The 18838-nt window shown below is 40.6% G+C and overlaps 1 protein-coding gene across 2 annotated transcripts in view; it reads right to left on the reverse strand.

Moving 5' to 3' along the window:
• LOC132821188 (histone H4 transcription factor-like) overlaps nt 1-18838 on the reverse strand; it is a 49643-nt gene that overhangs the window by 16251 nt on the left and 14554 nt on the right. For both annotated transcript variants that reach the window (XM_060833830.1, XM_060833829.1), the window contains exons 3-7: nt 17419-17645; nt 14414-14525; nt 9838-9990; nt 2895-2972; nt 948-1068 (exon numbers count right to left, since the gene is read on the reverse strand). In XM_060833830.1, coding sequence (XP_060689813.1) covers nt 948-1068; nt 2895-2972; nt 9838-9990; nt 14414-14525; nt 17419-17645 — 691 coding nt within the window. The remainder of the gene's footprint in view (nt 1-947; nt 1069-2894; nt 2973-9837; nt 9991-14413; nt 14526-17418; nt 17646-18838) is intronic.

The raw sequence follows: 18838 nt of genomic DNA on the forward strand, positions 1-18838 counted from the left end.
ACACAAGTTGGTATGGTGGTAAAGAAGGCTTACGTCATGATTGCCTTCATTAGTCAGGCATCGAGTATAAAAGTTGGCAAATCATGTTGCAGATGTATAAGACTTTAGTTAAGCTATATCTAGAGTACTATGTACAGTTCTGATCACCATACTATAGGAAGAATGTTACAGAGTGCAAAAGAGATTTACCAGGATGTTACAAAAGCAGAAATTATTGGGGAAACTCAGCTCGTCTGGCAGCACTTATGGAGAGAAGGCAGAGTTAGTATTTCTAGTTCACTGACCCTTTTTCAGAACTGAAATAGCGTTCTCTGTACAGATGCTACCGGATCTGCTGAGTTCCTCCATCAATTTCTGTTTTTGTTTATGAATTCCACATCTGCAAATCTTTATTTATCAGGATGTTGCCTGGATTGGACTGTATTAGCTATAAGGAGAGGTCAGACAAACTTGCATTGTTTTCACTGGAGCAGTGGAGGCTGAGGGGCAACCTGATCGAATTGTATAAAATTCTGAGACATGAATCAGTTGGAGAGTTGGAGTTTTTATGGGTGGAAATGTCAAATACAAAGATGCATAGGTTTAAGGTGAGATAGGGAGAGTTTAAAGGAGATGTTTTATTTTACAGAGAGTGGTAGGTGAAAGAAACAGATATGATAGCAAAGTTTAACAGGCACTTAGATAGACACATGAACAAGCAGGGAATAGACAGATACAGACCATGTACAGGCATGCAGGTATATTTAAGAATGGTATCATGGTTGACACAGACATGGTGAGCCAAATAGCTTGTTCCCATGCTGTTCTATGTTCTATGGGCCTTGCAAAACATCTTGCGCAATTCAAATCCACATCTCACCAAAGCGCGTATCACTCAGCTTTGCCAAGGTACTGCATGAGCAATGTAAAAGTGCAGTAGCAATTTGAGTAAAAACCACAACACTTACCTGTTCTCACAGAAATCACATCCATATGGCCTCTCATCACAGTGGCGGAATTTGATGTGTGTCCTTAATGAGGAGAAAGTAGTGCAGGTCATGTCGCAGAGTGGGCACTTAAACTGGTTCACTGACAAACAAAAGCACAAAATAATGTTAAAAAATTTTGCTCCTGGATACAAACTTTTATGGAAGAAAATTTTATTCTGCCACCTTGTGTATAATTTTTAAATTTACTGTCTCTCCACCCAATCTATGATACGGACGAATCTAGATTCTAATCCATTTCTGAGTATTAGATGAAGCACGTGCAATTCGGTAAAGGTGAGTGGAATACTCGAAGTTAAAGGTGGCAGGAAGAAACCCACATTGCTGTGGTGTAGAAACAAATTGACCTTAGAAAGCTGCATTTGTGCACCGAGTAAAGTTCTTTTACAAATATATCAACTGCAAATTCAATTACAGCTCCAAATAACAGTTAGCATAAAACTTTAAACAATTACAGTGCACCCCATAGTTAACACAGGTGCCAGTGTCCCAGTACTGACAGCATTGAGCAAGCAATGGAATATGTTAAGCAAAAGCAGAGGGAGCCTAGTATTCTCTGACGTCAAGAAACAAAACTTACAAGGTAGTGGTCTGGACAACACTCCAGTACAGTACTGAGGAAGTGTTGCACAGTCTAGGTGCTGTACTTTGGACTAGGTCACACTTGCCCTTTGAAAGGGCAAAATGCCTTGGCATGATGCAGAAAAGTGTTTGAGGGTGTTCTCCACAAGTTCCTGGCCCATATTTATCCCTTACCTAATGTCAGTAACAATAGATGATTTGCTCATAATGATTTTTTTTCTGGGACTTGCACTGGTGCATTTTCTACATTGCAACCTTGTTGCAAAGCATTCTAAAGTTATGAAGACTTTTTCTTTTACTTTGGCAGCTCAGGATTCTACACTGCAGAAGGTGGTTTCAATCATCCTGGTCCTTGTTGGAACCAACAACACAGGAAAGAACAGGCATGAGGCACTACTCAGAGCGCATCAGGAGTAAAGAGCTATAAGGGAACACGATTCCAGGGATTATTCTCTATGGATTATTACTCGAGTCACAAATAAATTGACATTGGTATAAGGAGATCAAGGAGGTGCACACATGGCTGTACGAATCGTATGTGAAAGAGGAATCGGATTTTACAGCACATTGGAAATGGGACAGAAAGATTGAATTCTAAAACACATGAAGACAAAGAGAGCTGAGTTTAAATAAAATAGTGCTTTGTGCAACACAGCAAAGGAAACAAAAGAGTAAACTAATTTGAATTTGTCCTGCTTTCTGGGCTGAAGACATACCTTGGCATTTGCCTAATAGATGTCAGTGCTGTTGTTGTACTGGAATAATTTGTTCCAGTATTCTAGACATTACTTCCTTTTTGTCCCAACCTCACATCAATATTATTTTTGTCATGGTTAGCAAGTGTTGGGATTACATATCTGTATTAAGAAATGTATAAAGGGAGTTAGAAGAGATAAAATTATTTGGATGCGTTTCTGGATTGAATGAATCATGTGATTTCCTAGAACTGTGTTTAGCAGTAAGCGTGCTGGGATTCACCTGTTTAATTTGCACTGCAAGCCACCTACTGTTTTTCTGGAAATGATTTTGGAGGAGCAGTATGTGTGTATAGGTGGGACGAAGAGGATATAGTTTTAGTTCTGGATCATAGTATATGTTAATCAGTAATTACCATTTGCTTTAAGAATAAGCTCTGTTCCTACAAACAGATTGTTTTGTGAATTCATTAAAGAAATTGGGTAGATGTTTATTTTGAAGTCAGGCAGAGGAGGACAGCATTCTGCAGTTAACACATGACCTGAGGCCCTCACACCACTAAAGAATAGAACTCAAACAACCATATCATTGGCTTTTGCAACCATTAACAAATGCACTGATGCACCCTACCGTGATTTCGTACGTGGTCCCTTAGTAGCCTCTCATTGGCAAACTGCTTGTCACAGTGCTGACAGGGAAAGGTCTTCTCTAAAATTAAACATATGAAATATAATTAAGTATGTTCTGTAAACAAGTGTAGAGTTCAGAGATCAGTCTAAATTCAGTACTTTTGTAAGTAACTGTTTCTCTATCCAAATGCAAATACGTAATATACCATATCAGCAAACTGCACTATTGTTTAATTTCACATTCGTACATATGCCAGCAATCTTCAGACACTCCCCTTGCAATAACATGAAAAAAATATTGGACAGGGCACTGGTGTTGAGGCAAGACATAGAGAAATGGAAGAAAAAAAATGAAACAAATGCAGCAAAAGATTTGTTGTTTAACGCAAGAATGATATTGATTAGTTGGGAGCTAGAAAATAAATTCAAACATAGATTCACAGATTGTTCATATTGTTGAACCATGCTCCACTCAATCACAGCCTTATTCCAACAGTGAGAAGGTAAGAGCAATTTAACAGCAAGCTTACATTCCTGTGACAGACATCAGAGACTAGAGCAGCAGCTCATGGAAAGAGTAAGTGTGAGCTGTTGTGTTAAAAAGACAATCTTCACCAGTATTCCAGTTCTGTAGAGTCCAGTGAAGCAAAAGAATGGCCTGAACATGCTGATCCTAGTGTGGTTCTTTGAGGTAGCTGAAGATCATCAGCCAGAAGTCCCCTCTTAATTAGTGAGTCCATAAGGATAACAGACATCAGATGATGACATGATCTGTGATGCCATGACTAGATAATTTTCAACACTCACTGCCCAATCTCACAAAACAAAGAAAAACAACAGACAACATCACTGATATCGCAGCAATTGAACATCAACTTTCAGTGTGGTGATCTCTGCAATGAGATTTACATTGAACTTTGACTTTAAAAGAAGATCAAGGCATTGAAAACTTGTTTCTCATTAAATTTATTCTTGGGATAAGGTCAAGACTGACTAGGCTAGCATTACTGTCCATCCCTAATTGCCTGAAAGATGGTGGTGGTGGTGAGTTGCCTTCTTTAAACACTATAGTCTATGTTGAGTGGATGCTTTATGAGGACAATTCCAAGATTTGATCCAGTAACATCAGGAAAGAAAACATGATACAGCTCTAAGCCAGACAGAGGTGTGCCTTGGAAGGCAGCTTGCAGGTGGTGGAGTTCTGTTAGCTGTGCAGCCTGCGTTTTTCCAACTGGTAGAGTTACAGGTTCAAAAAGATGCCGATACCGTCAAAGAAGCCTTGACAAATTACTACAAAGTATCTTAATATGGTACATACTGCTATCACTGTGCATTAGTAACAGGAATAAGCACTGAGATTGGGTGCAGATCAATTGGGTAGCTTTATCCTGTATGCTATTGAGTTTTTTTAAAAGTGTTGTTGGAACTGCATTCATCTAAGTAAATGAACAACATTCTAAAAACTCCTGACTTACATGGTCTCTCAGTAGCTGGCTAAGCTGCAATTGGAGGATTGTGTGCACAGAATAGGAAGGATGTAATTGCACTACAGAGGGTGCAGAAGAGATTTACCGGGATGTTTGTCTAGGTTGGAAGGTCTGAACAATGAGGAAAGAGAAAATGGCTAGGTTTGCTTTCCTTGGAGCAAAACCAACGTAGTGTACAAAATCCCATGCAAGGACTGCACAAAACACTACATAGGACAAACAGGAAGACAGCTAACAATCCGCATCCACGAACACCAACTAGCCACGAAACGACACGACCAGCTATCCTTAGTAGCCACACACACAGATGACAAACAACATGAATTCGACTGGGCCAACACTACTATTATGGGGCAAGCCAAACAGAGAACAGTCAGGGAATTCCTAGAGGCATGGCACTCATCCACTGATTCTCTCAACCAACACATCGTCCTGGACCCAATATACCGGCCACTGCAGCGGACAGCAACTGACAACCAGAAGCGGCAGAGACAAGCCACTATAAATACCGGAGGAAAGATCACAGAAGCGCTTCACAGGAGGCTCCCAAGCACTGAGGATGTCACCTAGACAGGGGACGAAACGTTTGCAACAAAAACTCCCAGCTCGGCGAACAGAACCACAACAACGAGCACCCGAGCTACAAATCTTTTCCCAAACTTTGAAGAATGATTTTTACCCAGAGGGTGGTGGGAGTCAGGAACTCACTGTTTGAAAGGATGGCTGAGTCAGGAAAATTTGTAACACTTAAATAGTATTTAGGCATTCACATGCTTTGCCACAGCCTCCAGGGCTACGAGCCACGAGTTGCAAAACAGTGTTAGTCAGATATTTGTTGACTGCTGCAGATATTATGGGTCAAATGATCTACTTCTGTGTTGTAATCACCTATGAGACTTGTGCCTTTCAGAAGGTGGACAGGGAGAGTTACATACTTTAGAATCATTGGCCTCTGATCTGCACTTACAATGACCGTATTTGTATGGCTGGTCCAGTTCACAGTTCAGTTTCTGGTCATTGGTAACCCTTCCTGGGATAGTATGGGATTCAGCAATGGTGAAGCCCTTGAATGTCAAGAGACAATAATATCTGCTTTCCTGTTGGAGATTGTCCCCATATGACATAAAAAGCAATAATGGCAGTAACAGACATTAAATTAATAAATTTGTGTATCAAATTAAGCCCCCAGCGAAAAGAGGCAGACAATGAAGTACTGTTCAGCGTAATCAACATTTATAAATCAAAAGTCAGAATAACTTGGAAAATTCATTTTGTGCAAAACCAGAACAGGTTGTGAGCAGGGGACTGTACTTTGTAAGTTTAGATATACTTTGATTACGTTTTATACATATTGCAGTTTCCTATTGAACAGACTGCCTTCTACTGCTGTAAATGTGTATTCCAGGTATTCAATAGAAGTGTATTCCCAATGAAACATGTTTGTAGTGCAGGAATGCAAAGAACTGATCCTAATGCATTTTGACCATAAGCAGTAGGAACTATATGAAGTTTTCAGGATTTGAAATTTCAGCAATATGCCAACAAGGAAAAATTAAGGCACCTGCCCACAAGCTGATGGAGTAAGAGGAAATGGAGCGGGTATGAGTTTCAAGCAAACCACAGACATTAGCTTGGACTAGTTAGGCAGAATGCCCCATTTCTATGCAATGCCAAAGACATAAGGTTGCAAAGAAATAGTCTTTGTGACTAGGGTAACAGGGAAGGTACAGGGTTAAAGGTTTCTGTAAGTATTAAATGATAGCATGATTGGATTGTTTGAATGACAAGGATTGTTTTAGATCCTTGCTTAAAGACCTGAGTCATGATTTTAAAAAGACATGGTCATTTTCCATATCAGCATTAATGCTTATCATCATCAGAGTATATTTAAATGTGTAAACCTGAATCAATTACAATGGTTATAGAACACCAACTTTGTCACTCCAACTCCCACTGCATAGTCTTGAGCACAAACATCTGGACTGGCGTAGTACTAAGGAAATGCTATAGTTTTGCAAGTACTTTCTATTAATGAGACATGAAATAAAGGCTTCTCAGGTGGACATGAAAGATCACAACACACTTGCTTGAAGGAGAGAGGGAGTTACCCCACCCAAAAAAAACCAGAAATTGCAGGAGAAACTCAACAGGTCTGGCAGCATCTGTGGGGAGAAAGCACAGTCGACACTGTGAGTCCTGTGATCCTGGTGAATTTCCCCAGTAATTTCTATTTTTGTTTCAGATTTTCAGCATCTGCAGTTCTTTGTTTTTCATTTAGTGTTTAACTAACTGCAACATCTCTTCCAAGTATGCCCACCTTGAAGAAGTTCTGCTCCTCTCTGTGACAGAATTTGATCCATCTGGTAATTTACCCCACACAGCCTCCAAGCTCACAATCCCCCAACCCCGAACAGCCCACTTCTACCTTCTTCCTAAAATCCTCAGCAGGCTTCCATGTCCTTTACCCACCCCCATATCCTAGGCCTTCTCATCACATGGGCTGCTTTTATTACAGCCAAACCATTTTCATCCACTAATGATCTCCATTAGTCCTCTTTGTCCTTGGCTCACAATTATCCATTCCTTTGTCTCTGTCTCTCTGGATTTCACCTCCACCTATTGTTTACACTCTTTCCCCCAATCCCTCCCTTCTTTAGCATATATACCATCTTTTCCTAGCTACAATCAGTTCTGAAAAGGGGTATTGAACCTGAAACGTTGACTCTGCTTTCCCTCCACTGATGCTGCCAGATATGCTGAGTTTCTTCAGAAATTTCTGTTTTAATTTAGATTTCCAGCCTCTAGAGTTTTCTTTTGGTTAGGGAGTTATCCCAATTAGTTTTGGCCAATATTTATTCTTCAACCAATGTTACAGCACTGAGTGCAAAATTACTTAATTGGTTATAAAGTGTTTCAGAACATCTTCATTATGGGAAAGGTACTACATGAATGCAAGTCTTTATTTCTGTTATACATTGATGATAATGCAGAAAATACAAAATGGGCACAAAGCGGTCTTACACCCACCAATGAAATAACAAGCAGGTTTTTGTTTTAGCTTATAAAGGGTTAAATTTTAGTTCATACAGAAGTGAGAATTCCCCTTCTCCTTTGAATCAATGCTGTGCTATATTTTACCTTCACTCATTACAATGGTGGCAAAAGTGAAAATGAAAAGGTCCTACAGGACCACAGGGCTGCTCTCTCATCAGAGACAAAACAACTTTTGACAGTTTAACTGAAGAATTCTCATGCATCAGACAAGGGAAAGGTGAAAGCCCTGCATGGCAACCTCAGCTGGTGCAGCAATTGAACTCTGTTGACATTAGTCTCATTGCAGACCAACTGTCTTAACCATAAACCCCATCCTTCAAAAGTACCTCATCAGCGGTAAAGCACTTGGTATGCTCTGTGAACAAACAATTATAACTAGTTACTCTACAAATTAAACTCTAAACCCCACATAAATACACTTTTACACTCAAATAGAAGGAAAAGTGCATATGGACAGAGTGCAAAAATGGGAAAACAGCTTCCCAGGCTGTTTGTAAACCAGATCTGTTGATTCACTTCTTCCTGATTTGGAGGTTTCTTCTTGACCTTGATTTTTTTCTGAATGCTTCCATCGGTTCACAAGAGACATGGTTCACAAGAGTTCACTTACAAAAACTCTCTGATTTATTTAATACAAAGTAACAACTTTGTGGGCAGCATGGTGGCTCAGTGGTTAGCACTGCTGCCTCACAGCACCAGGTCCCAGGTTTGATTCCAGACTCCAGTCTGTTTGGAGTTTGTACATTCTCCCTGTGTCTGCATTGGTGTGCTCCAGTTTCTTCTCACAGTCCAAAGATGTGTAGGACAGGTGAATTGGCCATGCTAAATCGCTCATTAGTCAGAGAGAAATGGCGCTGGGTGGGTTACTCTTTGGAGGGTCGGTGTGGTCTTGTTGGGCCAAAGGGATCTAATCAACAAGAAAGAAGTTATAGAAATCAAAGTTGACAGTGTGTTGCTGGGAAAGCCCAGCAGGTCAGGCAGCACCCGAGGAGCAGGGAAATTAACATTTTGAGCTGGGGTCCTGCATCCTGATGAAGAGCTTCAGCCCAAAACATCAATTTTCCTGCTCCCCGGATGCTGCCTGACCTGCTGTTTTACCAGCAACACACTGTCAACTCTGATCTCCAGCATCTGCAAACCTCACTGTCTCCCTATAGAAATCAAAGTCAATCTTTCTTTCCATAATACATGAGAAACAAAAAAACTCAGGCTCTCAACAAACCTAGAAGCACAGGAAACAGACATAACATCATAAATGTGAGGATTATCTGCTTCACTACTAGGATGCATTAAAAAAATCAGAAACTGCATTATTGCTTCTTCAAATTTCAGTTAAGTTATGTCTTCAGGAAAGAGGTGATATAGAGGCCCAGCTTACTCCATTTGGCGAAATAGAGTCATAGAGATGTACAGCATGGAAACAGACCCTTCGGTCCAACTCGTTTATGCTGACCAGATATCCCAACCCAATCTAGTCCCACCTGCCAGCACCCAGCCCATATCCCTCCAAACCCTTCCTATTCATATACCCATCCAGATTCCTTTTAAATGTTGCAATTGTACCAGCCTCCACCACTTCCTCTGGCAGCTCATTCCATACACGTACCACCCTCTGCGTGAAAAAGTTGCCCCTGAGATCTCTTTTATATCTATCTTTCCCCTCTCACCCTAAACCTATGCCCTCTGGTTCTGGACACCCCCACCCCAGGGATAAGACTTTGTCTATTTACCCTATCCATACCCCTCATAATTTTATAAACCTCTATAACATCACCCCTCAGCCTCCGACGCTCCAGGGAATACAGCCCTAGCCTGTCCAGCCTCTCCCTGTAGCTCAAATCCTCCAACCTTGGCAACGTCCTTGTAAATCTGTTCTGAACCCCTTCAAGTTTCACAACATCCTTCCGATAGGAAGGAGACCAGAAGTGCACGCAATATTCCAACTGTGGCCTAACCAATGTCCTGTACTCAATACTCTGACCAATAAAGGAAAGCTTTCTTCACTATCCTATCCACCTGTGACTCCACTTTCAAGGAGCTATGAACCTGTACTCCAAGGTCTCTTTGTTCAGCAACACTCCCTCAGCTTTGCTTTCCCAAAATGCAGTACCTCGTAGTTATCTGAATTAAACTCCATCTGCCACTCCTCAGTCCTCAGGCAGAAACAAATAGAAGATTTTGTGGCTTCCAAGCCATGTGGGTATTCTTCACCTGTGAAATTACTGACAGCAGAGAAATATTCAACCACAGAAACATCCTCTGCTAGTTCCCATCCTCAATACATCCATGGTTACACACACATGAACTAAATAGTGACTAGAAAGTTTGGTACAACTTCCTAAAGCAAAACCCTAAAGTTAATTTGTTTTAGAAATTAACTATTCAGTTGTAAGAACCACATACGTTCGTTTGAGGTCTGCCGGCGAACATGATCATAGAACTTGGTGTTGTTGGAAAACATTCCTCCACAGTTGGGGCAGGAGACAACCTTCTCCTGTGTGTGACTCCTCAGGTGCTCACGAAGTTTAAACTTGATTTTAAATGTAGCACCACAACCTGGAGCATGAATAAAATGTGAAAAACAAGTTTAGAAATGTCTGGAAATGTACATATTTTCCTACTATCTTACAGGATAGATTTGTGCTGGTGGTGGGGATTTGCATTCAGCCCTTTGTGCCTGTGCCAATCATTCAATGACCATTTCATTAGAATTAAAACAATACACTGAAGGGATACATTGGGAGAGGGAAAGCAAAAATATTTCCCACAAATCAAGTTGGAAACCGCTATCCATAAGACCATAGGTTATGGGTGAAGAAGTAGGCCATTCAGCCCATTGATTCTGCTCCATCTTTCGATCATGCATGATGTGTTTCTCAACCCTATTCACATGCCTGCCCTATAACCCTTGATCTCATAACCAATCAAGAAGCTATTTATCTGTCTTATATCTAATCAATGACTTGGCCTCCACAGCCTTCTGTGGCAATAAGTTTCACAGACTAATTACCTTCTGTCTGAAAACATTCTGCCTCATCTCAGATCTAAAGGGTCTTCTGAGGTTCTGAGGTTGTGCCCTCGAGTCCTAGTCTCTCTTTCTCGTGGTAACATCTTCTCAACATCTAGACCTCTCAGTATGTTATAAGTTTCAATCAAATACCCTCTCATTCTTTTAAGTGCCCTCGAGTACAGACCCAGAGTCCTCAGCTGCTGCTCCTTTGTCAAGCCCTTCATACCCAGGATCATTCTTGTAAACGTCCTCTGGTCCCTCTCCAAAGCCAACATATCCTTCCTTAGACACAAGATCCAAAACTGCTTTCAACATTCCAAATGCAGTCTGATCAGAGCGTTATACAGCTTCACTGGTGTATCTCTGCTCTTGTATTCTAACACTCTTGAAATGAATGCTAACACTGCATTTGACTACCTAACCACCAACTGAACCTGCATGCTAACCTTAAGAGAATCCTGAACTAGGGCTCCTAAGTCCCTTTATACTTCAGATTCCTGAAGCCTTTCCTGTTTACGAAAAAGACTACACTTCTATTCTTCCGACCCAAGTGCATAACCTCACACTTTGCCACAATGTATTCCATCTACCACTTCTTTGCCCACTCATCTGGCATGTTGAAGACCTTCTACCAATTTCCTGCTGCCCCTCCACCTATCTTTGTGTCATCTGAAAACTTAGCAACAATGCCCTGAGTTCCTTTATCCAGACCCTTAATATATAATGTGAATAGTTGTGGCGCCAACATTGACCCCTGAGATCTCCACTAGGCACTGGCTGCCAATGTGCAAAAGACCACTTTATCTCTATTGTCTACCTTTTGCCAGTAAGTTAATCCTTTATCCATGCACTTAACGGCATGGGTTCTGATCTTATTTAGCAGCCTCCTGTGTGAAACAATGTTAAATGCCTTTTGGAATATAAATAGATCACATCCGCTGGCTCTCTTTTGTCTAACTGGCTCGATATCTCCTCAAAAGAATTCTAATAGACTTGTCAGGTATGAACCCCCTTGATGAAGCTGTGCTGACTCTGCCCTATTTTACAATGTACTTTCAAGCACTTGGCAATCTCATCCTTAATAATGGACTGTAAAATCTTACCAATGATCAAGGTCAGGCTAATTAGCCTAATATTTCCTGTCTTCTGGCTCCCTCCCTTCTTAAACAGGGATGTTACATTAGCCATTTTCCAGTCCTCTGGTATCTTGCCTGATTCCAGTGATTCCTGAAAGATCACCACCAATGCCTCTAGAATCTCCTCAGCTATCTCCTTCCAAAACGCTGGGGGTGTAGTTCTTTAAGGCGTTTCAGCTTCCCCAGCACTTCTTCCTGAGTGACGGCTACTACAGTCACCTCTGCTCCTGACCTTTTTGAAGTTCTGATACGCTGCTGGTGTATTCTATGAAAACTGAAGCATTGGACAGAATCTTTGACAAAATCTTCTTCCTTTATCAGTTTAGTCAATTAGTTGTGCCCTTGCCTCAAAAGATCGAACTGCATGACCGTCTAATTATAAGCTGACACTTCAACTTCATAGCAGGGAATGCTATATTTGAGTTGTGGTTAGTATTTTTCTTTAAATTTAAAAACATCTTTTCGGACTGAAAGAAAGAAGCATTTGTCTCAAACATTACACTCCAAAGCACTTTATAACTCACAATGTACTTCTGAAGTACAGACACTATTGTTAAAAATGTGGCAAGCAATTGGCGCATAACAAGATCCCAGAAACAGCACCAAGATAATGGTCAGATTTGTTTTAGAAGGCATCAGCAGTATGATAAATATTGGAGGGATGTTAAGAAGAGTTCTCAGCTTTTGTTAGGAATGAGTCTCACATGAACTTTCACCAGAACGTAGAACAATACAGCGCAGAACAGGCCCTTCGGCCCTCGATGTTGCGCTGACCTGTGAACTATTCTCAGCGCGTCCCCCTACACTATCCCAAAGTCATCCATGTGCTTATCTAAGGATTGTTTAAATCTCCCTAATGTGGCTGAGTTGACTACATTAGCAGGTAGTGCATTCCACACCTTACCACTCTGCGTAAAGAACCTGCCTTTGACATCTCTCTTAAATTTATCACCCCTCAGTTTGTAGTTATGTCCCCTCGTACACGCTGAACTAATCATCCTAGGAAAAAAAACGCTCATTGTCTACCCCATCTAATCCTCTGATCATCATATTGTTTAAGTGAGCAATTTAAAACAACAGTTGCAGTCATAGACTCACAGAGATCTATAGCACGAAAACAGACCCTTCAGTCCAACCCGTCCATGCCAACCAGATATCCCAACCCAATTTACTCCCACCTGCCAGCACCTGGCCCATATCCCTTCAAACCCTTCCAATTCACATACCCAGTCAGATGCTTTTTTTAATGTTGCAATTGTACTAGCCTCCACCACTTCCTCTGGCAGCTCATTCCATTCACGTACCACCTTCTGAGTGAAAAGGTTGCCCCTTAGGTCTCTTTTATATCTTTCCCCTCTCACCCTAAACCCATACCCTCTAGTTCTGGACTCCCCCACCACAGGGAAAAGACTTTGTCTATTTATCCTATCCATGCTCCTCATAATTTTATAAACCTCCATAAGGTCACCCCTCAGCCTCCGATGCACCAGGGAAAACAGTCCCAGCCTATTCAACCTCTCACTATGCTCCAACCTTGGCCTAATCTAATCTAATCCTTGTAAACCTTTTCTGAGCCCTTTCAAGTTTCACAACATCTTTCCGATAGCAAGGAGATTGGAATTGCAACATAACCTCCCAACTCCTCTACTCAATGCTCTGACCAATAAAGGAAAGCATACCAAATGCCTTCTTCACTATTCTACCTAGCTGCGACTCCACTTTCAAGGAGCTATGAACCTGCACTCCAAGGTCTCTTTGTTCAGCAACACTCCCTAGGACCTTACCATTAAGTGTGTAAGTCCTGCTAAGATTTGCTTTCCCAAAATGCAGCACCTCGCATTTATCTAAATTAAACTCCATCTGTCACTCCTCAGTCCATTGGCCCATCTGATCAAGATCCCATTGTAACCTGAGGTAACCCTCTTTGCTGTCCACTAAACCTCCAATTTTGATGTCATCTGCAAACTTAATAACTATACCTGTTATGCTCACATCCAAATCATTTATATAAATGATGAAAAGTGGTGGACCCAGCACTGATCCTTGTGGCACACTACTGGTCCAGGCCTCCAGTCTGAAAACCAACCCTCCACCACCATGCTCTGTCTTCCACCTTCGAGTCAGCCCTTTAATCTCAAGTGCTACAACCAAGTTCAATATATTGTATCAGTTGCATGACACTATGATTTTGTGCTATAAATTCTGTGTCTTATAATCCTGTCTCACGAGCTACCTGACGAAGGAACAGAGCTCTGAAAGTTATTACTTCCAAACAAACCTGATGGACTACAATCTTGGTGTTGTGTGATTTTTAACCAACTTCATGGAGTCAGAGGGAGGAAATTACAGCAGACAGAATTTGCCTGCCACGAAACAATGCCTTGGGAATGTGGTCAGTGAGGCTCAGGGGCATTCCACACTGGGGTGCTGCAAGGAGGAGGAGGGGAGAGCCATCATTCCACAGTTGCTGTGATGCATACCTCATCAATACAGAACTGGGAAATAAGGTCTGTTAGGCCGCAAGTGAGTTTTGGTCCAACAATACTAAAAATAAAAGTAATAGTAAAGTACTGCAGATGCTAGGAACAAGAAATAAAAATGGAATGCATTGCATTAAATCTTTTCTCTCTCCACAGCCAGCCCCCTTGATTATCATCAGTATTTTCTGTTCTCAGTAAGAAATCTGGAATTTCTACCTTTAATGTCTAAAAAAGATTTAAACAAACATGATTTCAATTGTAAATGAACAAAATTGAGGTTAAGAAAACATTTGAGCCCAGAATTAAAATGCAAACTTTCTAACTTGCTCCAACTATCTGCGTCACCCAGTTACCTTTCCAGCAGCAAGAAATGGTTTCATTTTTGTTAGGAAGAGTTTCTTTATCTGTGCACTGTCCATGCATATCCACATGCCGGTAAAACCATTCTGGGTTGTCAAATGTACTCTAGAAACAAAAAGTAAATTAATGCTGTACATTTCTATGGCTCTATAATACACAACTAAAGTATTTCAAATCGGGGTTTAAAAAAATAACAAGGATTACGCCATCAGGTGTTGCATTTGAAGGTTTGAATACACATACGGTCATCAAATATCAACACCTTGACTTCACAAATATTTCACATTGTAGAAATTCCAAATAAGGTTAAGACAATTGACAGAGTAAATACTCAGACTTAAACAATGCACTGTCACATTGGAACACTTCAAATCTCAAGATAAAAAAAATCGAGTTCAGCATGGTTCAGTGAGCATGGTTTAGTAAGCAGCACTCTCTCCTCAGACTCAAAAGACTGTTAGATCAAGTTCCAAGCTAGAGACTTGAGGACAAATCACATTTTGTATTTCAGTGAGGCATTGAAAAAGTGCTGCATTGTCTAAGGTGCTAGGTTGACATAAAAGAGCAAGGAAATTGACAATATTTATCACTCAACCAGTAACCCTGAATCTGTTTTGTTGCCACATTACTGTGTACAAATTACTGCTTTCAACATTATACAGTTATATATTAAAAATACATACTGTAAAGCACACTATGCGTCCTATGATTATGAACGGCACTTTATACTTATAAATTCTTTCTTTCACAATGAGGTATTTCTAAAGTTCTGTGACTAATATAGACAAAACTGAAATCCAATTATATTTTGAATGTTGAACTTTTAGCGTATTTCTTTATTTTCCTCGTTTAAACTATGAAAGACTTCAACGTAAACTACAACCTATTTCTTTATTTTTCTACAATCCTATGAAATAATGTTTTGTACCTAAACTTTTTTTGTTCCTAGGCACTTTGGTACATAAGATGGCGCCATGTATGGCAAAATTATATAGTTTTCACTGTACTCCTGTACTTGAGTGAGTACATGTGGCAATAAGTCTGAAAACTAATAAAAGTCGGAAAGTCTAAAATCTTCTTCAACACCCTTCCCCCAAGATTACTCTCATCTTCTGTCCTAAAGGTAGTAATGCTTGCAAGATAGTTTTGTGGATCAGTGACTGCCAATAGTAAAGTATGCTTCTGTCTCTAGCTGATGTTCAAGTGAATCATTGGTTAATATCGATAAATTTGGTTTACTAAACTAAACACCTTTCATTCTTGGGTAGTCAGCATTTATTGCCCAGACCCGGTTGTTCCAAATTTGTTGCAACTAAGTTGTTGCTGGGCCATTTCCAGCGGACACTTAAGAGTTTAAAATATTTGTGTGGGATTGATGTTATGTCTTGGCCAGATCAGGTAATGATAAGCATGGGAAGAAGACAGGAAAGTAGAGTTGAGACCACAACTCTTTCAGCAATGATTTATCAAATAGTTAAACAGGCTCAAGAGGCCAAATAGCATATCTCCTAGTTCTATGTCGTATAATGGCAGGTTTCCTTACCATTAGGATGGCAGCAGTGCGCCAGTTGGATTGTTATGTCAATCAGACAGCCTCCTTGTCGCTTTAACTGATAACCAAAACTCCTCTCAGATTTTGACGCACCAAGACACGTAAAGGACCAACACTCATACTAGATGGTAGTCAAGGTATTACAATTGAACTTTCCTGGGATGCTGGTGTCCACGTTCCATGAATGAATAAAACAAAGTCAGGGTTCAAGTATAATGATTTTTAAATGATATACTCTGGAAAATAAACAGTGTGAAGCGATGAAATGATCAGGTTCTGAAATGCTGCCCTGTTTGGACTATATTAGCCTGCCAGCACTGTCTAAGCAAGAACCTGTGGGTGGCAATTAGCTGTAGAATCCCACTAAGAAATGGCCAATGCCTCTTGATTAGAAAAGGAAGAACAAAACATATTTCTCAGATTCTGTTATCAGACTTTGTAGGGACAAGGCATCTTGGTGCGTGCTCCATGAATGGGGATTAGATTCTCTCAATCCTTAGCCCAAAAATGCTTCCATTGTCAAATGGTAGGAAATGCAGGTTGATAATTTTATGTCAAGGTCAATAGGACCTTGGTAAATGACAGGACTAAAAGTTTGCTTCCTTAATAAATGAGATGCAAAGACAGAGGAGGAAACAGGATAGTGGAGAATAGGGTGAATTGAGCAGCAAATTAGGTACAGAGAGAGAAGTAATGAGCGAGAAAGGATTATTTGATAAAGTGAGCATCAAAAATTAAAAGGTAAAGAATCATAGAAATGACATAGATAGAAGGGAGCCATTTGGACCATCCTGTCCATGCCAACTTAAAGACACTCAGAATATAAACATACAGACACCACTCAAATTTCATCATTAAAACATCCTTGTGTTTTTATACCCTAAAGTTCCATGGTAATTTTAATTTGTTTTAAAAGTGTAAATGCAGCAACTTCATGAAAATCACACAGAGGTTAAAAGCAAGCTATAGTAGCATAAAAGCGGAATAAATTATCTAGCCACTTTTGAGACTTTGTACTTCTGGGATATTTCTTATGAACACAATCACTGATTTTTCTTAAAAATAACCACCCAATTATAGCACATACACTGAAGAGCATAATAAGTAGTAGTAGTAGAAGTGAGTCATTTGGCCCTTTGAGTCTGTACCACCATTCAATGAGTTCATGGTTGAGGAGATAACCCCTTACTTCTACATTCTTGCCTTTTTCCCATGAACAGTAAGTCCCAATTAAAAACTTACCTATCTTAGCCCTGAATATACTTAAAACACACAGCTTCCACAGTCCTCCATACAGAAGAATTCCATCAATTCCTCCTTATTTCTGTCCTTAATGGGCAACATTTTACTCTGAGATCATGTCTCTGGTTCTAGATTTTCCCAAAAGGGGAAACAACCTTCCATATCTACCCTGATAAGATATTAAGAATCTAAATCGATACTCACATCGCAATGCTCCCACTGACAGGTGAAGGTCTCTGCAATCTCTGGAATCAGGTTCTGGTTCTGGTTGTCCAGAGAACACACAGGAAGATCTGGACGTAGGCGCTGCAGCTCCAGGCCAAAATACTTCAGCTTAGCATGATAGCTGTGGAAGTTTACGTGCACCACCAGTTCATTGGGGCCTTCTACAGCCAGGAAGCCACAGCCCCGCCAGAGGCATTGGTACTCATCTGAAAGGAGAATGTAAGAGCAAAGGATTCATTATTTGACATAATCGTCTTTTATTGTTAGATTAGATTACTTACAGTGTGGAAACAGGCCCTTCGGCCCAACACGTCCACCCCAACCCGCCGAAGCGTAACCCATTACCCTACATTTACCCTTTCATCTAACAATATGGGCAATTTAGCATGGCCAATTCACATAACCTGTACATTTTTGGATTGTGGGAGGAAACCAGAGCACCTGGAGGAAACCCACGCAGACACAGGGAGAAAGCGCAAACTCCACACAGAGAGTCACCCGAGGCAGGAATTGAACCCGGGTCTCTGGTGCTGTGAGGCAGCAGTGCTAACCACTGTGCCACCGTGCCACCCAAAATGAGTGTTTGGGTTTGGTGTCCTTATCCTTGGTGCTCTTCTAACTATAGGAATTGCACTGCTGCTTAGGGACCCTCCCATAAGTTCACTTGGAGAAGATTGAATGCACCACTGGAACTCTCACAATGCTTCAGACAAATTACTGTATATACTCGAGTAATAATCAACCTCACGTAAAAGTCGACCCCCCAGTTCTAGCCAAATAACCTGGAATTTTCCATATATCTTGTATTAAAGTTGACTCTAGTTCTGCACAGATAACAGATCAGCGTTTATGAGTCAGTGTGCCAGCCATCACGGCCCGCTCCAGCTTTCCCGTCTGCTGGTTGTTCCGCTCTGCTCCCTCTCTTCCAGTCCACTGGCTGTTGTGTTCCACTCCTGTTTTCAGAATTACCATAATTCATTTTGTCTTCTTCATTTGTTCAGAGATAAATTGGGATTCTGCTAATGATATGGTAAGAATTTTGATGGGCATGAATTTCAGCCCCTCAAAAGTCACATCCATGTAATAGTTGACCACAAACATTTAACATTAAAACTCAGGCAAAGAAATTTGACTATTACTCAAGTATATACAGTAATTTTTGAAATACAAAATGGCTGCTTCTCTTCAAATAAGAATCATCAGTTTGGATATTTAAGACTCCATGCATGTCTTTACATAGCTTCACCTATATCTGGTACTGTTTCACCAAAATAAAGACTTAGGGAGTCAACCAGACACCTATCATTACGAAGGTCTTTCCTCCAATGTCTCTTCTCTGCAATTCACTAAACTCTGACTCACACATCTTGCGAACAAAAGGTTAGTTATTGGCATTTTG

This window comes from Hemiscyllium ocellatum, chromosome 12 (genome assembly GCF_020745735.1).
Source record: "Hemiscyllium ocellatum isolate sHemOce1 chromosome 12, sHemOce1.pat.X.cur, whole genome shotgun sequence".
Lineage (NCBI taxonomy): Eukaryota > Metazoa > Chordata > Chondrichthyes > Orectolobiformes > Hemiscylliidae > Hemiscyllium > Hemiscyllium ocellatum.